General features: G+C 35.8%; 1 protein-coding gene across 6 annotated transcripts in view; it reads right to left on the bottom strand.

The window, feature by feature from the left end:
- Nucleotides 1-605: 605 nt before the first annotated feature.
- The window catches only part of LOC117310586 (zinc finger X-chromosomal protein), a 55255-nt gene continuing 31623 nt past the window's right edge, over nucleotides 606-24237 (bottom strand). For 4 of the 6 annotated variants that reach the window (XM_073799764.1, XM_033850279.2, XM_073799763.1 and 1 more), the window contains 7 exons: nucleotides 21113-21201; nucleotides 16085-16654; nucleotides 6724-6873; nucleotides 6370-6510; nucleotides 5842-5997; nucleotides 5216-5356; nucleotides 606-4317 (listed from right to left, as the gene is read on the bottom strand). In XM_073799764.1, coding sequence (XP_073655865.1) covers nucleotides 3134-4317; nucleotides 5216-5356; nucleotides 5842-5997; nucleotides 6370-6510; nucleotides 6724-6873; nucleotides 16085-16654; nucleotides 21113-21173 — 2403 coding nt within the window. In that variant the 5' untranslated portion in view covers nucleotides 21174-21201 and the 3' untranslated portion in view covers nucleotides 606-3133. Of the gene's footprint in view, nucleotides 4318-5215; nucleotides 5357-5841; nucleotides 5998-6369; nucleotides 6511-6723; nucleotides 6874-16084; nucleotides 16655-21112; nucleotides 21202-22059; nucleotides 22148-24237 lie in introns of all 6 variants that reach the window. The other 2 variants (XM_033850275.2, XM_033850280.2) reach the window with 2 other exon arrangements.

The raw sequence follows: 24237 nt of genomic DNA, 5'->3' as shown, positions 1-24237 counted from the left end.
TCTTATACTGAAATGAACTTTACGTGGTCTAAAACAACCACTTTATACATGGGACATTTATCTCAGAAGTAGTTGCAGATGGAAAACGACAAATGTTTTGTAAAGATAAAAGAAAAAAGTGTATTTCAAGGACATGCTAATCAAAAGGACTTACCAATTAGCTTTTTTTTTTTTTTTTTCCTCTCGCTGTTGTAGCCTCCCCCGTTGCGGAGCACGGGATCTGGACGCGCAGGCTCAGTGGCCATGGCTCACGGGCCCAGCCGCTCCGTAGCATGTGGGATCTTCCCGGACCGGGGCACGAACCCGTTTCCCTGCATCGGCAGGTGGACTCTCAACCACTGCGCCACCAGGGAAGCCCCCAATTAGCTCTTAACTACTCTAAAATATTACGTGCTAACTCACAGGATGAACATTTCCAACCAAGTCAAAAAAATGAAGCACAATTAAACATTTTGCATTCATTCCACTTCTATACAGAATGAATTAAGAAATGGGGAAACAAAAATAGTCCACTGTATTATGTTTACTAGATTTAAGAAAGCTGCACTTTTTTTTTCTCAGGCAAGTGTTAACTTTGTACTAGTATCAAATAGACTAAACACTGATTATCAGGAAAATAGTCTGATTTTTATTTTTGCATGTTACTCTCAAGTACACATTTACAATAGTGTCACATTCTTCTATATGAATTTCTTATTAAGTATTTTACTTTAAGTATTTTACAATGTGTACAAAGGAGGGAACATACAATATCTGACAGGTTATTTCAACAAAACAATAACTTATGTTCTTCTAAAAATTGGTACCTCTTTAAACACTAAACTGAAACATATACTTTTTTAGCTTTGCTAATCAAATTGTTTTAAGAATTAAAACAACCTCAATTAATATCAGTACATAACAGTAAGTACAATTTCATTTTTTCTTTATAAAGGCAAATGTTTTATATTAACTTGACCAAATCCTTAATACCTTTTAAAGGTCTCAATATTGCGCTTAAAAACAAAACAACTGTTTATGACTCCAGAATGTGAGAAATATGATGTAAAGTGTTGTTCTTTATCTTTCAGTGTATTTTTAAAATAAAATTAATTATTTATCTATATTAATTTTACAGAATGTTTTAAAATTCTTAAATGTAAACTTTCATTAAACGTTTCCTTTTATGTTACTTCAGGGAATAACAAATTTGAGGGAGATTTAAAAGATACTCACATACAAAAATAAGAGTTTTCCAGAACAGGTCAACAGATGGACAATAAAACAGATGGGGACATATACGAGGGCCAAGAAGGCAGAGGTTCCAAAATCCATCTTGTGGCTGTGGCTGGCATTAGGTTTAAATTCCTATATACCTAAATCACTTGATTTAGAACGAGATTAAATTAATCTAGCCTTGAGTGGCTGTGAAAAACCCCAAATGCTTAGATTTCTGACTGTATTAATATAACTTCTGAATATGAATGGCACAGAGAAAGGTAAAACCTCTACAGGAGTAGAAGAAAGCACCATAATGAAGTTGTAAGGTACCTACCACAAGGGAAGAAAAATTTCTAATCTCCCACAGTGTGCCAGTATATATGTGCCAATAGCTAATTTGAGCAACCTAAAACGTGTTTCCTTTTCTCCAAAATTTGTATTAACACAACCAAATTCTAATTAACTGAATTCATTTTATATCTATGTTTATGACTCACTAACTGCTTAAAATATTTCAACTCTCAAATAAAAAACAAAACTGTGAAAGAATTTATATTTCAAATAAAGCCTTACATTTTATTATGTACTTTAAATACAACTTCTGTCTTCTAATAAAAGGCAACTTGAGTATTATTCAAGTTTGCTAACTGCCTAAGAAATAAAAACGCAGGCTGAGCTTGTCAAGTTTAATTTGCACCCATTCTCTAGTATATACAGCCACCGCTTCCTTACTCTCTGCCTTATTTTGTGAGAAGACAGGTTCTTTACAGGCTTCTCGGTCTGAACAGAGAGATTAATATCTACTGGTACTCATTAGGTTTTCAGAAATTTTTAAGGTATGAAGATAAACCTGTATGAAAGCATTCTATCTAGAAATACCATTAACTTCTCTTTTCCAATTACCAAAGATTTTTATAAGATAATACTTCACTTTATAAAAATATTAGTGTCCTTATTTTTTCCTAATTCTTCAGCTAAATTTTGATCCTTCTGAATAAAAAGTTGGCAAAAATGCTCCTTCATACATCTGTGGATCTTTCAGTTCATTGTACATTTGATACTTTTCATCATAGACTTAGAATTTGGGATTGTGTGTTTAAGTATGTAAAATAAGCAACATACAGGCACATATAAAATTTAGGGTACCTTGCAAAAGCATATGAGCCACATTTCTCTCTAAAAAATTCCAAAACTTAGTTCACAATAAGTCTCATTTACAGAACATAACTATTCTAAAACAAAGGAGTACAGACAGAGAATGAAAAACAGGAAAAAGCAAAACCTTTCAATACCACTTCTAAAAGTGTGCTGTGCTGGCAAAAAATGTAAACACTACAAAGAAAGTAAAAAGAAGCATATTTTGCCTGTTAAACAGAATGAAAACTAAGCACAAACTTAGCCAATATACTATATTCAATGTTGAGGCTCAAATGCAAAGTTTCACGGTCATGTGATTTGAAAATGTTAAGCTAGACAAGTAAATGACTCATGTTATAATTAGAACTGACAGTAAAATCTCCCATTTATATTCCAGATGTTTCTATTTAATGCAAAGAATTTGTGGGGGAAAAACGAGTCAAAATGATTACTTTTAGAGTTACTAAATCATGTTTTTATCTTTAATCGTCTTAGAAGAGTACCATCAAGGTGAATAAAGTAAATACTTAAATAGTTAAAACTTCTAAGATGGAAAAATTCAATACAGAATCAGGGATTATTTTATTGAAAGCAACTTGTTTGTTGCTACTTTTCCTCATTAAACAAACTAAATAGGATTCAGAACACTACTGAATAAAATGTAAAGGTAACGAGAAGGAATAATCCTATCTGTACACAGTATAAATCAATGTACAGTACTGTATGTGAACAAAACTGATCGGCTTTAAAATTGGCTTTTAAAAGCCAACCTCTACAAAAGTCTGTGGAAGTATTGTTAGGGCAGGCCAACTTCTTTATGATGTCGCATTATGTGCTGGTTCTTTTCTGAAGGTCTTCGGAACCCTTTCTTGCAGTACTCACAACGGTGAGGATAGTCTTTCGTATGAATGGAGATAACGTGCCGTTTAAAGCCTGAGGCATCTGTAGTGCTATACTCACAGTACTCACACTGATATACTTTTCTACCACTGTGCGTCTTCATATGCTTTTTAAGCTCATTCTGTTGCCTAAATCCCTTTCTACATCTCTTACACCTAAACGGAAGATCTTTTGTGTGAACTGAGAGAATATGGCGACTCAGAACGAATGGATCTGCAATCTTAAAGTCACAATGTCTACACTGGTGCATTTTTTTACCCTTGTGGGCAGCCACATGTTTCTTCAGTTCTGAAGGCCTATGAAAGCCTTTATCACACATATCACACTTATGGGGGTAGTCCTTTGTGTGAACTGAAATTACATGTCGTTTCAAATCACTTGAGTTCGAACTCTTGTGGTTGCAATGCAAACACTGGTGAGTTTTGCTTTCTTGGTGGATAAGAGCATGTTGCTGCACCTCTTTGGTATCTGAGAAAGTCAGAAGACAACTGTCACACTTGAATGGCATCTCTTTACTATGCTTAGTTTTTACATGAGTTTTCAAATTAGAAGAGTCTGCAGACCTATATTCACAGTACTGGCATTGGTACGGCTTCTCCCCAGTATGGATTCGCATGTGCTTTTTGAGCTCTGACGGGTGACGAAAACCTTTACCACACTCCACACATATATGAGGAAAGTTCTTGCTGTGTACTGCCAAAAGGTGGCGATTCAATAACCCTTGTTCAGCTGTCTCGTATTCACAGAATTTACACTTGTGCATTTTGTTAGCTCCTTTTTCCTTATGCACCATTTTGTGAGTAAACAAAGCCCCAGCGTGAGAGAAATGCTTCCCACACTCATCGCATTCAATGGCCTTCTCCGCCTTGCTGGTCAGCTTGTGGCTCTCCAGGTGGTTGTGAAAACTTATCTTCTTGTTGGTAGTGTAATCACAGTCAGTACAGTGGTACTTCTTCTTGGTGAGGTGTTCAGGGTGGTTTTTCATGTGCCTTTTCAAAAAACCTCTCGACTTAAACTTTTTCCCACAAATCATACAAGGATAGACAGTCAAGGGATGTCCATCAGGGCCAATAATTATTGCTAAGAAAGGAAAAGAAAGGAGCATGAGTGATCAATCCAAGTTCTGTTTTGGTCTCTTCAAGCATTTAAAGTGTGTGTTCTGAACACTGTTTATAAGTACCTATATTACTTTAACATACCTTTTATTGTTTTTCAACAAAAGATATAGAAACCTAGTAATAAAGAGAACCTGGTCCAGAAACCTCATTATGACTGTACCAATCTTATTCCTAGTTTAAAATATATAAAGTAGCAATTTAAAGCCATATAAATTTAGATATCTAGAGAAAATCATTCATAAAGCTCAACATTTCAGCTTTTATTATGTCAAGCCAAACTGACATTAACTTAAAGTTCACCCAGACCTATAAAAAAATCTAATATGCAAATCATTATACAAGATATACAAAAAAGGAATATATGAATGAACAACTGACATATCTGTCCTGCTCCTCTCTGAATGATGCCTCATGCTGACAGAAACAGAACCCTTTTTTTTGGCCAAGCCATGCAGCATGTGAGATCTTAGTTCCCCGACCAGGGGTCGAACCCTTGTGCCCTGCACTGGGAGTGAGGAGTCTTAACCACTGGACTGCCAGGGAAGTCCCTAGATTTTTTTCAGTTTTTTCATTTAAAGTTAACTGACATAATATTTTAGTAATCTTTTTTTGCATTTCCACTAAAATAACCTGATATTTTTATTTTTCCTGAAATAGGTTCTGATCCAAAATCTATTTTTTATCCAAGGAAATCATTCATGAATATCAGTGAATTCTTAAAATTATATTTTCAAGTTCAATACACAAAAGCTACTGTATTCTAGCAGTTAAAATGCCATCATAACACCTCTGGGGATACATACTAGTTTCAACTGAGAGCTTGCAGAGCACGCTGCACTGTGGAACTCGTGTGCCCTCACCTGTTTGGTACTGCCTGGAATCAGGTCTTCTCCTTTTCTTTGGTTTTTGTTTAGCCAGTCTGCCAAGTCCAGCAGACTCATCTATGTGCAAGAGGGCACTTGCAGTACCATTCCGGTTTTCAATTCCATCAGAATTATTACCTAACAATATGCATTAAAAAACAAAATTATACAGTATTATAAATTATAAAGAATTAAGGATTCTTTATAAACTACAACAATGAAAAACCATGATACTCATGAATGACAGAAATTCCCTTTCTAGGTACTAGGCTTTACTGGGCTTACTTATATACAAGACTGTAGGAAATGCCTAGCTTCCAAATATAGCATCATTTTCCCCCATGAATTCTCTCGTTCTCACTCAAAGGTCATGAGCCACATATACTAAAGATTAAAAAATTTGAGCTTGAAAGTCTACATACTTCTTAAATATAGGCACGAAAAAAATTCCTGTTAAAGGTAAAGGCAAAGGCAAAAGGTAGACTATATCATCTTCCTGTTTTTACTTAAATCACTACACTGGTACATCATATTGCTGAAACTTAAGACCCTAAAAACATGTTTTTCAATAATAAATTCATGTTCAAGAACCATGCAATCCTTCAAGCTGCAACATGACATACCATAAGCTGCTGCCCATGCTATTGGCATGAATGTTTTGATTTCATTGTTATCCATTTGCTGTTCATGCACTGCAGCAGCGGCTGCTGCTGCAACAGCAGCATCCTCCTCTCCTACAATCACTTCCATATAAACTTCGTCTGCAATTTCTGCAACATCTGAGTAGAAAATCAACAGAAGCACTTTTGTGACCAAGTTTACAGATCAGACAGGGAAGATATTTTTATTTCAATTTTGTTATTAAACAGAAAGGAGGTTCAAATGTTACATACCTAGAATATTACTTTCCCATAGTAAATACACTATAAATATTTATTCAATGAATCATCACTTTCTTGGCTTTCACCATAATTTGCTTACAAAATGACATCCTGAGCATACATCAAGAGTCACTGATATTCTTCTTTGGAATACAGCAGTACAATAATGTCTTCTTAGTGCTGCTTATTTTCTTCAAATACTGGTGCTTTAAAAAATTTAAAGCCTATAGAAACATAAAATTCTCTCCCACAAAAAGGCCACCTACTTACTTAAATCTTCATCTTGCTGAGAGTCGTTAACAGTCATGTAAACCATCTTTTCCCTTGGCACACGAATACTGCTATTCTGATCAAGTAGTTCAACTCCACGATCATTCTCAGGCTCACTCTCCACAATGTCTACAGTGCCACCTATCAGAGAAGATGAAGGCTCCAAGAATTTATGTGAAGACTTCATTTCCACCTGTTTCACTTACTACATTTTACATACTTTTCTGTTACATTGGAACCCTCCTAAAAGTTACCTTCAGAAAAGATTACAGCATTCTCAGTCTAAACCACCAAAAAGTAATTAGGCTGAAGTGTTTGATCAGGATGTATAATATGCTGAAGGTTTCCTCTTACCTAAGTCATCCTCTCCAGGGTCAGCTTTAAAAATGTACACCTTGATGACTTCAGGGCAAGTGCCATCCACTTTACAAGGATCCATTTCCGACTCTGCATCCATGGTCATTCCAGAGGAACCGTCGTGTTCTATTTTGCCAGCATCATCCACTAAAAAGGCAGGAAACACATTACATAGTAATAGATGCTTAAATAAAATATTACCATTTTCAAAACTCCTTTTTTACAAACATAATCTCTAACCTGACTCATGTAAAACTGGATGATTCTACCCAGAAAGCAGAAGATTCAATGAATACATTTTGAAAATTTTCGAAAAGCAGATGAGATATAAAGGTAAAAATTATTTTACTTAAACTGCTGGTAACCTAGGAAACTAACAAAAGTAATGAAATGATATACCTTACCTTTGGATATAGTTATATGCATAAGGTAAAAGCAGTATTATATTTTCGAAAATCTTGTGGGAAATGTCCTAGTAGTAAAATCAGCAAGCACTAAATTTAATATAAATGCTTTATCGGTGTTATCTCATGTTCACTACTCCTGAATACTGTTTGATCTTATGTTTCTATTAGAATTGAATTAAAAAAAAAAACAACGAAGTATGATTTTCAAAAATGTATATTACAATGGTCAATGTAAACATCAAACTGTTTCATGTAAAACCACATACTTACAGACATGGTATATATACGTGCACATAACAAACACACAGATACTTGAGTTCATAAAAGTAATCATTCTGGGTCATTGCTTACAAATGCAGCAAATCTATACTTAAACATACTCTTATAGACCTTAATGAAGGTAGGGTGTTTTACATTTTTGGGAAAAAAACCCCCAAAATCCTTATTTAACAATAGAGGCTCTCATGGTTCCCAATAGTAGAGATTCAGGGAATACAGAACAAACATTTCATATTTTAAACTTCATAACAGAAGAAAAAAAATTTGTACAGTATTATGTTTAGGATTTGGAAAATTAACAAAAGTAAAAAAAAACAATGTCTCAAAGAAACATATTCTGAATTGTAATAATACCAAAAATATAATTCCCAAATAATATATCCTTTCGTGCACTGCTATCTCTGGCACAAAAGAAAGTTTGGCAAAGACTGATAAAAACTTAGTACTATTCAACTCATCACTGACGCTGTGTGCATTAGAGAAAGATTGAAGGAATGTTCTCTCTGCTCTAGACACAACAAGTGGTCTATCTGGCAGAGCTGAAGACCAAGCAGAGAGAAGCAGAACCAAAGCCCAGAGAAGACTTCAATTTAGCTTGTCTTCAATACTGCCATCAAGCCTTTTCATTTCCTTTTTGCTTCTGGTGCTCCTCTGCTAGACGTATTTCATTATCCTTTTCGTTGAACGATTATATTTTATTCAATTCAACAATGAATCACAACTATAAGTGCGACTTTGGGCTAGATACCAGAGATACAAATAAAATACGAAAAAGTCATGGACTCAAGAAGTTTGTATTCTAGTAGGAAAACAGATGATGAACAGATGATTTGATTATTTTAAAATGTGATATAGCTACCATTTAAGAGATTACCTACCTAGTAACTAAATACTTAAGGAGGGAGGTTTTAAAGTACTGCCAAAATTTTAAAGGACAGGAAACCTATGTTAATGAAAGTTGAATGATTTATCTGAGATCACACAGGTAATGACCTAAGCCAGAATACAAAACCTAATCCATGTGACTCATAGCTAACATTCATCAACTTTTAGGTATTTTAAGAATTCTATGAGATTTAAGGTGATTTTTTTGAAAAATCCATAAACGGTATAATTAACAGAAGGTGGTTTTTCCATGAGTAGCGATCAGATGAGTAAGTTCATGACTCAAGCACAACTCAAATAAGGCCATGGCGATAGTTTTGACCACTATGTAATTTTACGTCTTAAATTCCTAACACTGGCTTAGAAAGACAGAATTCAGCTTTTGATATCTTTAAAATAACTTCTCCAAATTCCCCATCATGTTCTCTATAAGATCTAAAAATTTCATTTGTCTAATCAAATTCTTACATAGAATTATAGAATATTCTTACGTAGAATATTCAGATAAATTAAGTATCTCCCAAGTGAAAATACAACACTTTAGTTTCTTATTACAAATCAAGACCATCCCCATCCCCAATAAATTACTTAACATAAAACTGCTTTCAAACAGCATCCTGAAATATTTTTACCAATGTGCAAACCCTACTATGGCACACAGAATAACACAACACACATACGAAGTCAAGGAGGAACATCTACACTGGTTTATAGTAACCCAGAGGTCACTGATATTCTCGATGAAAAGTGTTTTAGTGAATGCTATATGGGGTCAGACAAAAGTGGGTGGAGAATTCTATATAGGATGTAAATTTCTTTAAGTTTAGTATAAAAAAGGAGAATACAGAAGCAGTAATCAGAATGGGTTGCAGGATCAAGGAGATTACTGTTTGATAAAAATACTTAAGCCTGCTCAAAGTCTATAGGTAATAAAGAAAGTGAGAGGCTGGAATTAAGAGGGCATGGTGAATCTGCTGGATCAAGACCTCAGAAGGAAAGGGAGAAGACGAAACTAGGAGCAAAAATGAAGGCAGTTTCCTTATACAGGAGGGTAAACACTATTATTTTTGATACCCAGAAGCAAACAGCAATAGCAATGTAGCTAGCCTGTTTTGGGGGGACAGGAGCTAGAAATGCAGAAAACAAGAAAAAAAGTCCTGACTGGTGGTTTCAACCAGATATACACAAGAGGAGGCAAAGGACTCTGGTTTAAAAGTAAGAGAAAGGTAGACTGGGTTAAGAACTTGAGAAGTGAGGGAGAATGAGCTGGTACAGGATGAACCTAATGATATCAAGGGTCAAAAATCCCAGCTTGTTAAACTCTTGGCAATTATAAACAAATAACACACACACTCCCCTTCCCTAAACCCTGAATTTAACTAAATTGTTAAATATCTTTACAATATTTAATAAATACAGTTCGTGAGGAAAAAATAGGCATTATATCCTTAATTCTGGTCTGACGTGTAATAGCGTTTTTTTTGTTTGTTTGTTTTGCGATACGAGGGCCTCTCACCGTTGTGGCATCACCCGTTGCGGAGCACAGGCTCCGGACGCGCAGGCTCAGTGGCCATGGCTCACGGGCCCAGCCGCTCCGCGGCATGTGGGATCTTCCCGGACCGGGGCACGAACCCGTGTCCCCTGCATGAGCAGGCGGACTCTCAACCACTGCGCCACCAGGGAAGCCCTAGCGGTTTTTTTAATGACATATCCAGCTGACTGACAATTAAAATTATGTTCTTAAAGGTGACTTTGGAATGTCAAACTGAGATAGGGGCTGGAGATCTCAGCAAACCAGGCAGGACAATCCAAAATAAATGTATAATTCTTTGGAGAACTAACCTCTAAGAACTTTGTAGATGAAGCTGCCCTCTTTTGGCAAGTTTATAAAAAGTCATTTTAAACAGGTACTGAAAAACCTAATGTCCTGTGTTTACAAATTCACACTAGATGTTTTTATAAATGTTAATCTGTAGGTAACCATAAAACTCTTGAGGACTGTAAAATCTAATAATTTTGGAATTGCAAAATGTCACATATTCACCTGCAGCTGTAAAAGATCCTTCTAGTTGCTTCTACGTTTTTAAAAATATGCAATAAAGGGAGTTCCCTGGGGACTTAGTGGTCAAAATTCTAGGCTCTAACCCCATCACCTAAAACTATCAATAGTTACAAGAATACTGTTCAGATATTTCTCTATGCATGTATACATGTAAAAGAATGGAAGAATGAACACAAATGTTTTAAAGGAAAATTATAACGTTATTTATTTTTTTGCGGTCCGCGAGCCTCTCACTGTTGTGGCCTCTCCCATTGCGAAGCACAGGCTCTGGACGCACAGGCTCAGTGGCCATGGCTCACGGGCCTAGCCGCTCCGCGGCATGTGGGATCTTCCCGGACCGGGGCACGAACCTGTGTCCCCTGCATCGGCAGGCGGACTCTCAACCGCTGCGCCACCAGGGAAGCCCTATAATGTTATTTTTAAACAACAAATTCAACAATAAAGCCAATTTAATTTCACGTTCACCATTCTAGTCCCTTGAATATTCTCCCAATTCCTATGGCCCTCTCTCACTTCATCTGACCATTTGATTTGCAGAATCACACCCCTGCTGAATGTAACTTTTGTCTTTGCACCTATTATCTATGCAGCTACATCTGGATTTTTTTTAAAAATCACATAATTCTTATGGTTTCATTTTCAAATACATGACCATAAACTGTTGTGAATGAATTATATTTCACATTTTTTCCTCAAAACTCCAACACTACCTACCAATTGATTTTACTTCCTATTTCCCTAAGAACAAGTGAAACAACATTAAAAAAAATCCACTAAATTTGGCTCTACCCGCTTGACAACAACTAAATCCATAAATTCTATTTTTACTGTACGTTACCATAAACTATTTGTACTCCTCCTATTTAAAAGCAATCCCTCTGACTTGAGCACTAATTTATATTTTCTCTGTACTGTTCAATAATTATCTTTTACATCAATTTATCCATCATTTTCTACAGGAACATTCCTTTCAGAAAACAACTAAGCTTTCTCTCTGTAAAACAGCAACAATGATAAAACCACCTTATCTTGATCCCACTTCTGCAAGTTTCATTTCTCCAATTCTCATTCCACATTCTCTGAACTCACTTCACTTAGGCTTCTGCCAAACTTCACCAAAACTGTTCACTAAAGTCACTCATGACCAATTCTCAGCACTCATTTGACTTGCACTAGCATCTGACACAGATGTTCACTCTCCTCTGTGACTGACTTTCCTTCTTGACTTCTTTGACCTACACTCTTGATTCTTCTGTCATAGCTGCTCCTTTTCCCCTGCCTCTTAAAAACTTCACGCCTTTTCATTCTTGGCCTTCTTTCCTTTATACATAACCAATCCCTGTTTTGGTGATCTCACCCTTACGGTTTAAATTTCATCTATACACTAAGAATTCTCAATCTATATCAATCTATATCATTAACCCAGAACTATCTCCTGAACTCAGTTTAGCACATCCATTTCCTTTTTGATGTCTACCAGAAAACTCAAATGAAGTCTTTCATAAAATGTCATCTTCTCTAGGCATCCTGAGCATAACAACTCACTATCTTCTTTATTGGGCTATTTTAACTTTTTCAAAGCACTTTCTAATACACACATAATTCACTTATTAATTTTATGCCTGTACACTTCTGCTAGAAGGCATTCCCTGTGAAGGGAAGGAACTTCCATTCATTTTATTCACTAATCCCAAGAGCCTACAACATTGCCTGGCACATCGTTAACTATTCAACATCCATTTGCTAAATGTATAAGTGATGGTCTTCAAGTAAATGTCTATTAGCCCAATAAATGTAGATTTTAAAACACCCCTCTTGGAAAAGTATTATAGTTATTAGATGGTTATCATATTTTAAGGACAGTTATCTACTGTCATCTGTGATGAGAGATAGAAATTAACACACTTATACATCATGCCATCCGAAATACTTTATAGTTAATACTTTGTACATAATTACTTTGTTGCATGATCTTAAAATATACATTTGTTTAGTCTACTTTTATTTTTTACTTTACTGAAGTACAGTTGATTTACAACATTGTGTCAATTTCTGCTGTTCAGCAAAGTGATTCAGTTACACACATAATTTTTATATTCTTTTCTTTTATGGTTTATTATAGGATATTGAATATAGTTCCCTGTTCTACACACACAGTAGGACCTTGTTGTTTATCCATTCTGCATATAACGGTTTGCATCTGCTAACGCCAAACTCTAGTTTTAAATTAACACCAGTTTTTCCCTCCATTCCTGAGATATTTCTACTGATGTATTTCATTTAATTGTTCTATTAATTACTGAATAGCAAACCCCCACCACTCATGAGTCCTAATGTCTGTGAAATCTTGGGTACCTGAGAATGACTTATCTGTCATTTTGTTTTGAAGAACAAGTTGGCTGGGTATAAAATTTTTAAACTATAGTTTCCTCAGAATTTTTAGACCCTGTTGGATTATCATATGGTATTGAGTATTTTGTGGTTTATCCTCTAAAAGTTCACTAACGTAACTACCATTACGACTTGACGGTTTTATCATTCTGTTAATTTCTTTTTACAATGTATTGCCTCATATGATTTCAATGATTCTCTTTTAATATTGAGATAAAATTTATATACCATGACAGTCACCCTTTTATAGTGAGTAGAGTGCACAATTCAGTGGTGTTTAATAAATTCACAGTCGTGCAATTATCATCGCCATCTAATTCCAGAATATTTCTATCGCCCTCAAAAGATAACCTTTGTACTCTTTTACCAACCCATCTTCAACTATCTCACAATTAGATTAGGCGATCACTAATTTACTTTTTGTCCTTATAGATATACCTATTCTAGACATTTCATATACTTATTTCTTGAACTTTCTAAGTTCATCCATGATGTGGACTGTATCAATGCTTCTCTTATTTTTATGGCCAAATAAAATTCCAATGTATGGTGATACCACATTTTTAAAGTCAATTCACCTACTAATGAACATTAGGGTTGTTTACATGTTTTGGCTACTAGCATTAAAAATGCTGCTATAAACATCTGTATAAAAACTATTGTGTGGACATGTTTTAAAATTTCCCGGGTATATGCTTAGCAGTAGAATAGCTGTGTCATACGGTAATTTCATGTTTAACTTTCTGAGGAATTGCCAAATTTTTCTGAAGTGGCTACACCGTTTTCTTTCCCACCAGCAATTTATGAGATGCAAAATCTCCCCATTCGTGCCAATACTTCTTACTTTCCATTTCTTAAAATACCAATCTGAATGTCTGTAGTGGTATCTCACTCTGGTTTTGATTTGTATTCCCCTCATGACTAACAATGTTGAACATCCTTTATATACTTACGCTTTTTCCTTTGAAGAAATGTCTACTCAAGTTCTCTGCCCATTTTTAAAATCAGGTTATCTGTCTTTTTATTACTGAGTTGTAAAAGGTTAATATCCTTGATTCTTAGACCGTTACATACAGGCTTTACAAATATTTTCTCCAATTCTGAGATCCCAGTATCATTTGTTGAAGAGACTATTTTTCCTCCCCATTGAACTTTTTTTTTTTTTTTCGGCCTCACCACACAGCTTGTGGGATCTTAGTTCCCCAACCAAGGATCAAACCCTGGCCCTTGGCAGTAAGAGTGCAGGCTCCTAACCAATGGATCCCCAGGGGAGTCCCCCCATTGAACTATCTTGAAACCTTTGTGAAAAATCAGTGTATCAATCAATGGCCAGAGATGTATGGGTTTATGTCTGCACTGTCAATTCTCTTCCATTGATTTATATGTCTATCCTTATACTAATACTGATCAGTCTTGATTACTGCAGGTTTTTTTGTTCATATGGGAAGGTCAATTTCTCCTTCATTTTTAAAACTTTAGCTAGATATAGAATTCTTGGGTGACCGTCTTTGTCCCTTCAACATATTGACTGTATTATCCCATTGCCTTCTAGCCTCCATGTTTACTAATGAGAAAACCACCATTACTCTTTTTGAGGAAAGATCATTTGTATGTGATGAGCCAATTCTGTCTAGTTTTCAAGGTTTACTGTCTTTTAAGTATTTAAAAAGTTCACTGAATTTTTCTGTATTTGGGTTTTATCTCCTAGTTTCTGTCTCCTGTGTCTATCAATTTTCTCCATAATCATGTTTAATTCTATTTTTTTTGCCATTTCACTTTTGCAATATTCTAAAGCCTGATCAAAAGATTCCTGATAATAAATTATTTATTTTTATTCTTATTGTTGCTTTCACAGTGGCTTTTTTTTTTGCCAATTAGTTTACTTTTATTAAAAGAGTAATCCATGTATGTGGTATAAAATTCAAACAGTACATCACTGAAAAGCGAGATAGAATGCCACACAGTTAAGGAGAAAGAAAACTTGTTAAGAATCTCTGTGGATAGAGAAGATGAAAAAAGTGCTGTTGCACTGGAGCAGTGGAGGCTGTAAAATGTAGAAAATTATCATTATCATAAAGCTGGGCCACGATGATGATATACCTGATCACACTGGAGACATATAAATGCCTACTATCTCTGCCCCCAAAATGTGTGCAGTAAATTTTACTGTGCTATGCTCAAAGACACAAGGGAAAAAGACTTATATTCAGAGTCAGTGGGAACAGTCTGAACTCCACCTGTACACTAAAACTTGATTTTAAAGACCCTAGCTATCTGTATGAGCTGCTAATTTAAGATAACCAAGTTGTTTAAATCAACAGCTAGATAATGGAACTAGCCAACAAAGTGAAACCCCATTAATGTAAGGAATATATTTAAAAGCTGGAGTCAGAAAGATCAGACACCTATCGAGGCATTCTACTAACAATTATTATGACTATGATATGTGCTATAAGCAAAACTATGTCTAATTATGTCCTGGGTGATTAAAAAAAGTACGCTCAATGAAGAAAGCCAGCATTCCATAAGGAGTAGTGAGCAGAATGTAAAACAATGATATTAAATTTCTAATCAATCTAAAATCTACATAAATTAGTTGTTTACGCTCTTGTACATGACTACTTTATTTCAAGGTGTTATACTAATATAATTCCAAATGCAAAAGTGAATTTATTTTTAAAAATACAATTATTACTCCAAAGGGAAAAGAGACATTGGTGTGGGAAAAAGTAAGTGCAAAAGTGAGTGCATTATAAAGAGAGAAGATTTTTTTCCAAACTGAAACCCTTTCAAGTTTTGGTGGTAATTCTAATAAGGGAAGTAACAGCCTAATTACATCCTTCACGATTTCATATAGTTCAGTCCTATTCTTTGCAGCCTTTATCTTTCTATTACAACCTTATGTAGAAATAAATAACTTTACTTTTGTATCATTTCACTTTCCTTAATTACAGCTTATCTTATAGGAACCACACTAAAACAATATTGCAAATAGGCTTATGAGATTTATCTTAACATTATATAAATTTAAGTCAAGAAAACATCACCCTGGGCTTCCCTGGTGGCGCAGTGGTTGAAAGTACGCCTGCCGATACAGGGGACACGGGCTCGCGCCCCGGTCCGGGAGGATCCCACATGCCGCGGAGCAGCTAGGCTCGTGAGCCATGGCCGCTGGGCCTGCGCGTCCGGAGCCTGTGCTCCGCAGCGGGAGGGGCCGCAACAGTGAGAGACCCGCGTACCATAAAAAAAAAAGAAAGAAAACATCACCCTAATGTAAGTTAGGAAAGACAGCCTTCAAAAACACCTTGGACAATCACTGTACCCCAACACTTACAGGAAATCATTAGGTAGTCCTCACAGTTGCCTTTGTCATCATCTTGCTGGTCCACAGGGATCCCGTTGGCATCTATGACTGCTTCAGAGGCACAATCTGCTACCAATACTTCTTCTGAAACTACATCAGTTGTCAGAGGATCAGTGATGATTTCTGCTTCAACTACACTATCATGAACGTGTTCAACGTGTCCAATGTCAGACACATGTATGGATTCACTTGTCAAGACGTGTTCTGGCATAGACATTGAGGCTGAAGTAATATCAGAAGCTAAAACATCATCTGGGACTGTGCAATGTGCTAAAGAAACTTCTTCGGTTACATCTGAGGTAATAAGCACTTGCTCTGGAATGATGACATTTTCAGACACATCTGCTTCTTCTAAGATATCTGAGCACTGAACATCCTCAATAACAACATCCTCAATAACATCTTGGATTACAACTGAGTCTGGGTCATCAGGAACAAAGTTATGTACAGTTATATCTGAATCCACAACATCTGAAACAAAAACCGTTTCTTGAACTTCCACAACAATTTGATCACCATCCATGTGTGTAGCATCAGTTCCTTAAAAAAACAAAAATTAAAACGACAAATTTCAGGTAGGCATGAATGGCTATCTTAAATGATGTAAATGTTCTTTAATTTCCACCAGGAGAACAGACTATATCCTTGGCTTTCTCAAACATTAAAATAGCTTTAAGAAATAAAGAGGGAATCTATCTGATTCATATAAGAAACAAAAGATTTTAACACAAGCACGGTTTTATTCAACGCTAACCAATTAACATGTAAAGAAATACTAGAAAAACAAAAAATGCAGGGCAGTCACAAAAGAAAAATATTCATTAAAACAAACAAACATTAAAGTTACCAGGCAACCAAAATAAAATTTTAAGCCATAATTATGAAATTAAGTAACACAAATTCAGAAAACTAATGAACCATTTTCCCTCCTGTCTGTTCCATTTCTTTTCTTTTCCCCCCCAACTCATTCAACACAGTTTTCTACTTTTAATCATTCATATATATTTCTTTTCTTCCCTTCCTTTAAAAAATTTCATTGTCTCACCCTATTCTGGTATAATATTCCACCATTATTCTTTAATGACTGGAAATTTAGAAATTATCCTCTAAATTTATCCTCTGAATTTGGCATATAAAAGGAGCTGGGCATCAGTGAAAAGTGAGATAGAATGCTACACAGTTAAGGAGAAAGAAAGACAACTTGTTAAGAATCTCTGTGGATAGAGAAGATGAAATAAAGTACAGCTGCACTGGAGCAGTGGAGGTTGAGGTTAGTTGCTGTGCAGCCTGACCGAGTTCACCAGGGTATCTTGCCTCCATCTAGCCTCTTCCCAAGCCCGTACACTCCATCTCCAAGGCAGTTTCCTCAGAATATAAGAAACCCTACTCACTCCATTCTGTAGTTAAGGTGGAGGGGTGAATCAACTGGAGCCCCCTGAGATTAAATGACTTCACCAAGATCACACACAGTTGCTTGCACAGCACATGTACTGAATGAATGCCATGAATGGGAAAAGAAGTAAAATATCCTTACCAAAAACATAAGATAAAAGAAAACAAATCTGGTATCTTGGCTCTTGGTCCAGTAAAAAGCAATCATGGAAGTCTTAACTACAATGCTACTTGGCTGATTAGTGTCCCTGGTCATGACTCAGAGAAACTGAATTTAAGCAGATGCCTAACCCAATGCCTATGTGTCAATAAGCAGGCCCTCCGAGAAACAAACAGATTCTTCAACAAACAAAAATGATCAACAAGGGCCAAGGAATAATAAAAGCTGCAGGGAGTCTTTAAACCAGTTAATACCCACTTTCATTACACATAGAAACAATAACAAGAAAATGTCTTCTTTAATTTCTATAAAACTCCAACATAAAGCTTAGTAATAATTTGTCTTCAATGTCTCTAATAATTCACATCAAGCAATAGATGACTTTAAGCTGCATCTTAAAAACATACCTGTGAAAGCACTTAGTGGCAACAGCACTGATTAAAAGGTCTAAATCACAGAGCACAGTTTAGACACATTCATTTTGTAACCTTGGGCAAGTCATTTAACCTCTGAATTTTGGTTGCCTCATCAGTAAAATGAGGACAGTAATATCTGTCGTGCATACCTCACAGGAGTATTGTAATGATCAAATGGCAATGTAAGGGAAGTGTTCTGAAAAACTGTAATGAGAGGTTTCATTATTATTAGGACATGTAAAAATGGAGGACCTGGTAAATTAAGTGACTTGTTCATAGACAGACAAACAACATAGTCTAAATAAATAGAGCTAAAATGAAAAAGCCCTTCATTCTACCCCTTGACCCATGCCCAGGCTTGCTTGTGGCTTGTGGCTTTAAGCTAGTAAATCCTATGTGTTTTTCTCCAAGGAACTTACAGTCTCTCTTTCAAGAACATTAATTATACTTCAATATGTTCAAGTGTCCAAAGATGTATTTACCATTATCAAATAGAAATTACCACGAGTCAAGACTATCCCAAATTGTTTAAGAAACACACACACACACACACACACAGGATTTAGAAAGCATGTTAAAAATCCTCATGTTTCTTAGTAAAATTAATTACTGTTGCTTTAATATATGGCAATATGATCATATAAAATTCAATGAGTAAAATTCTTAAAATTTTAACTTATAAGAATAGCTGTGTAAATCACTTTACAATATTATGTACTTAGAACCATCTGTAAATGTCAATACTTTTTTTCCCACTGTTAAAACTTCATGAATATAATTTTCCTTGAGCAGTTGGAGGAATGAAGCAAGATTCCATCTGCCTGATGCAGAAGGCTCCTTTCAGAAAGCCTTTTGAGAAACAGGGCTGTATAAGTAGGACACTATCAAAACAGAGAATTTCAAGTTTATACTTTATCTCCTGGACATCGAAGAACAGAGAAATGACATCATCCATGTGTTATTTTAGAATGAGTACTCTACTGGTACAGGTAGTGAAAAAAAGAAACTAACTTCAAGGTAAATAATTTAATATAAGTTAAGAATGAGATAATAGTGCCTGGGCTAAGTGGGAGAACCGGCATGAAGAGCAGTGTGGTATACAGCCACCCCAGCCCATTTAGTCCACCCTACCCTCTTTGCAAAATGTCCATGCCACAATGGCTGAAATTGTGAATACATCACATTATGGCTAATGCCATAAATACTTTTCAGATATAATTAAAGTTATGAACCTTAAATAGGGTGATTTTACTAGATAAACATAAACCCTTAAAGCAGAGAAATTTCTTAGGCTGGCATTAGAGAGTTGAAGCAGAACGTTAAGTATGAGAGAGATTCAATGCCCAATTGCTTTGGGTGGGGCAGGATGGGGAGCACATGAAAAGCAAGTGAAGGAACACTAGCTGTGAGGAGCAAAGGCCAGCCAGCAAGGAAATGGGCACCTAAGCCCTACAACTGTTAAGGAAGTGAATTTAGCCAACCACCTGAATTAGCTTGGAATCAGTTTCACCCCAGAAGCTCCAGAAAGGAACAAACACCCTGCTGACACCTTGATTTCAGCCGCATGAAGTCCAAACCAAATAGCATAGCTATGCGGTGATAGACTTCTGATGTATGGAAACCATGAGATGAAGAATTTTACTATGTTATACAGCTACATTTGTTTAATGTTTGGCAGAGCAATAGTAATAGAAATGAATACAGATTTTTGGTACCAGAGAGTGGAGTGCTGCTGTACAAATACCTACAAATGTGTAATGGTTTTGATACTCCCTTGAATAGTCCAGTAATGGAAATATGGATGTTAACAACTCATGCTAGTGAGAACTCAGAAGGAAGAAACAACCAAAGCAGAAAAATTTTAAAAGAATTTACAGAATACCTAAGTCACCATGTACAGACAGTTAATACAAATCTAGACTTTAAGGACACTGCTAGTAAAAGCTCAAAAGATAGTGAGAAACATGTTACTCAAAACTGAAGGAAGGAAAAACCTGTTACATTGCGACAAGTAGCTTAGCAAAATTGTATCCTGAGGTTATATGGAAAACGTAACTTGTAACAGTTAACTCAGATATTTAGCTCAGGAGATTTCAGCAGAGTGTTGATGATGTGACCTGGTTTGTTCTTGCCGCTTATGGTAAATTCAAGAAAAGAAGATAAATTGTGGAAGAACCAATAAATAAAATGTAGCAGGACTTAACAACTGGGGAAATTCTCAGCATCAACAGATGACAAAGAAAAAAGGAGTTAAAATTGGGGTGATTTGCTGTCAGGAAAGAACCTTTTAGAGGAAAAGTAGTTTCTGACTACAACTCTTCTATAATCTCAGACAAAGCAAAAGGTCTGAGAATTCAGTCATACAATGTCTTTCTAAGGCTGTAAACTGTGTGCCTCACAGATTCCTTAATCAAAGTAGGATGCATCTAAAGAGCTTAGGGCGTTGTCCTGCAACCATCTCAGCAGAAGTCAAAAAGAAGTGGGACTATCTTGGAAGGATATGTAGATGGATTTCTTTTCTAATAAGGTAAATGCCAATGACACAGAAAGGAGATTCACAAAATTCTTTAAAACTTTATACCATCAGAATGAATACTAGTTTGGATTGCTAGCTCCAGAAAAGAATGAAGCCCTGCCAACACTCTGTGAAACTCTACACAAGGACCAAGTTTAGCCACACTGTAGCTGAACTTCTGACCTACAAATCTGTGAGGTAACAAACTGATGTATTTTAGGTCCCTCAATTTGTGGAAATGCATTACAGCAACAAAAGAAAACCAGTAACAGCAGAAATAAACAAGAAACACTTTCAAAGTCAGAACTAATAGGACTTAGTAAACTGAGAAAATTTAGAATAAAGATAACAAGACTTTGATACTGATGGTATTACTGACAGACTGAGTTGGCAACGAGATTTCGAGAGGAAAACAAGATACCTAAGGATAAATCAATACAGATCTAGCAATACAGCCTCTTGGTAACTCCAAATTTGTCAGATGGAAAGTGGAACAACCCAAGAAATAGATATACCTATTCCATCAAAAAATGAGTTTGGCTCTTGTGGCTGTAATTCAAGTTCATCTTCATCCATGGCCTTTGATTCTCATTAGTCACAGCTCCTAAACCGGGAAATAAAGTATATCAAACATTAACTTTTTCGTATCACATACTTAAAACGTCATCATGATATTTACACTTCTGAAATGGTCACATTTCTTGATTTATCAAAACCTATCAAGGTAAAATAAAGTGAACATAATGATTACCAATTATTATTATTTGGGTAGCTGTATCGTAAGAGAAGTTAACTCAAGCATGTTGACAGTGTTTTGGGGTTTTTCTCTTTGTTTTAGTTACATTGTACTCTACATAAAGTGCAGAAATTTTTTTCTTTTTTTAAACTGAGGTACAGTTGATGTGCAATTGTTATATAAGTTTCAGTGATTCACAATTTTTGAAGGTTATTCTATTTCTAGTTATTATAAAACACTGGCCATGTTTCCTGTGTAGTACAATATATCCTTGTAACTTATTTATGTTATACATACTACTTTTTAACCTCTTGATTCCCTACCTTATTTTGCTCCTTCCCTCTCCCCTCTGGTAACCACTAGTTTGTTCTCTGTTTTTTTTCTGCTATATTTCACTAGTTTCTTTTATTAAAGTGCATAAATCTTAAGTGTTTAGCTTAATAAATTTATATTTGTGTAAATTTGTATTAGCATTACTCAGAGTAAGATATAAAACATTTTTTGTACCCCAGAAAACTCCCTCCAGCCTCCTTTCCATAAACAGCCATGACTCTTTAAGGTTCAACTTTAACACATTTTGTGGAATACTGAGGGAATTCCTAAAAGATTTTTATTACATCTTTAAATTTAATATAGTCTACAATCTCCTACCAATAAATTACAAAATGGTAAAAATTCAAAATTCATTACAATGGTAAACCTTCTTAAGATTTCTATATAACTTACAGTGACCTCCCTTAATTGACCATCTAGTTGCGGAAATAATTCTCAAAGTATATGTATATTCTCCAGGCCACGAATAACTTGGTACCAGCTGAAAGGTTAAAAAATAAATTCATCTTTACACAATAAAATCAAAGTCCCATCTATAGGATGTCTGAAACCACAAGCAAGAGTTTCTCTCTCTCTCTCCTGGTGACTGAAACAATAACATAAAAACATGAAACCTGAAGGTAGGTCATCGACAAAATATGGCCTAGGGTAGAAAAAATAGCCAGTTTAAAAAAAAAAGAAAAATTAAAAAACAAAAATACGAAGAACCTAGCACATGCCTAAAAAGCAAGTGAGGAGATAGAGGGAGTAGAAAGGGGAGGTTTATTAGGGGCCATGATTTACTTATGTTGCAAGTACCACAGAAACTTCCTAATTGGTTTTCCTATCGCCACTTTCTCACTTTCTAACTCACCTTCAACAGTGCTATCACATACAGCTTCTTTAATCTCTATCATTTTTGCTGACAACATATAAATTGTTACTATTAAGACTGCAAGTAATGTAGTGCACCAACTATATTTCTCTCTCTTTTGTGACCTTGATCCTGGAGGGACTGCCTACTGACAGCAATAGTCTCCCTGTGAGTGCACCTTTGATATAAAAACCAACCAATCAGAGCCCACACCCCTAACCACCAAATTTACTAAGCCAAGATTCTCCTTACTCTAAAATAACCCAGGGCCACATTCCAAACAACTAGGGACAGTTCCTATAGCCCAAAGGCCACTAACATTGTTCAACCTATCCAATCCTAAACTTAGTATACCTATTCTTCCTTGCCCATTCCTTCCCTATAGAATCCCAATAAAAGCTCTGGACTATGGCATCTCCTCTTCTCCTCTGCTTTCTTACCCTACGTGGTCCTTCATGAACGGTATCCCTCTCTCCTTCTCTTATACATGTGAGTGTAAACTTCTTCCTTTTCTAAAGCATACTTTAAATGATGTAAGACCTCAATTCAAAACATGTTAATGACTCCCTACTGATTCTCCAAATAAAATCTGATCTCCTTGGCTTACAAGCCTCTAAGATCTGGTTCTGACAACCTTTCCATTATTCTCGTAATTTTTCTTCATCTTCCCCTCCTTTCTACCACTACCCCAATCTCTGTTTCTGTCTCTCTCATCAGCCAAACAAAAATATCCAAAGTCTCCATAAGACCCAAACTCTATCCTTGGTTTCAGATTTCTTCTATGTAAATGACCTTTACGTGTTATTCCTGCACTAATTTATCCCCTACATGTCCTTCCTCATGAAGAAAATGCTAAAAACAACTACTTCCTCTGCTGCTGAATTTCCAGAGCACGATTATCCCTTTCTTCTTCTTTTTTTTTAAGCATATGTCGTGGTTATTTATATCTCTTTTTTTAATCTATTTATTTAATCTTTGGCTGCACTGAGTCTTCATTGTTGCATGCAGGCTTTCTCTAGTTGCAGTGAGCAGGGGGCACCCTTCATTGCAGTGCACAGGCTTCTCCTGTTGTGGAGCACAGGCTCTAGGTGCATGGCCTTCAGTAGCTGCAGCATGTGGGTTCAGCAGTTGTGGCTCACGGGCTCTAGAGCACAGGCTCAGTAGTTGTGGTGCACAGGCTTGGTTGCTCCACGGCATGTGAGATCTTCCCCAACCAGGGCTTGAACCCGTGTCCCCTGCATTGGCAGGCGGATTCTTAACCACTGCCCCACCAGGGAAGTCCCTATATCTCTTATTAATGTTTGATATTGACACAGTCTCTAAGGAACTATGCAAGTAAGAATTAGTTGTAATTTATACTATAAAAAAATTAATTTCCAACATGCCACCCCTAAGACATCCAATTTATTTTCAAAATATAATGTATTTTATGAAATTTATTCAAAATGCTTCAAATAAAAAGGCTATGATAGGTACAGTAATATTTTTTCAACCATAAAAAAATGGAAAAGATAGTTCCTCTAAATAAGTTGTCACTGCTTCCTCTTCCCAAAACTTTCTAGCTTGTACTTCTTTTCCTTTTTTCAATATGTGACTATAAAAGGATAAATGAGAAAATATCTTACGAGCATAATAATAAAAAATAAAATGATATCTTATTTAAGGTATCTTAAAGTTTCCCTACAGAAATCAATCTCATTATCTCTAATAAAAGTTGA

The sequence above is a fragment of the Tursiops truncatus genome (assembly GCF_011762595.2).
Source record: "Tursiops truncatus isolate mTurTru1 chromosome Y unlocalized genomic scaffold, mTurTru1.mat.Y SUPER_Y_unloc_1, whole genome shotgun sequence".
Lineage (NCBI taxonomy): Eukaryota > Metazoa > Chordata > Mammalia > Artiodactyla > Delphinidae > Tursiops > Tursiops truncatus.
The sequence above is the reverse complement of the archived record's forward strand: the minus strand, read 5'-3'. Positions and strand labels throughout refer to the sequence as shown.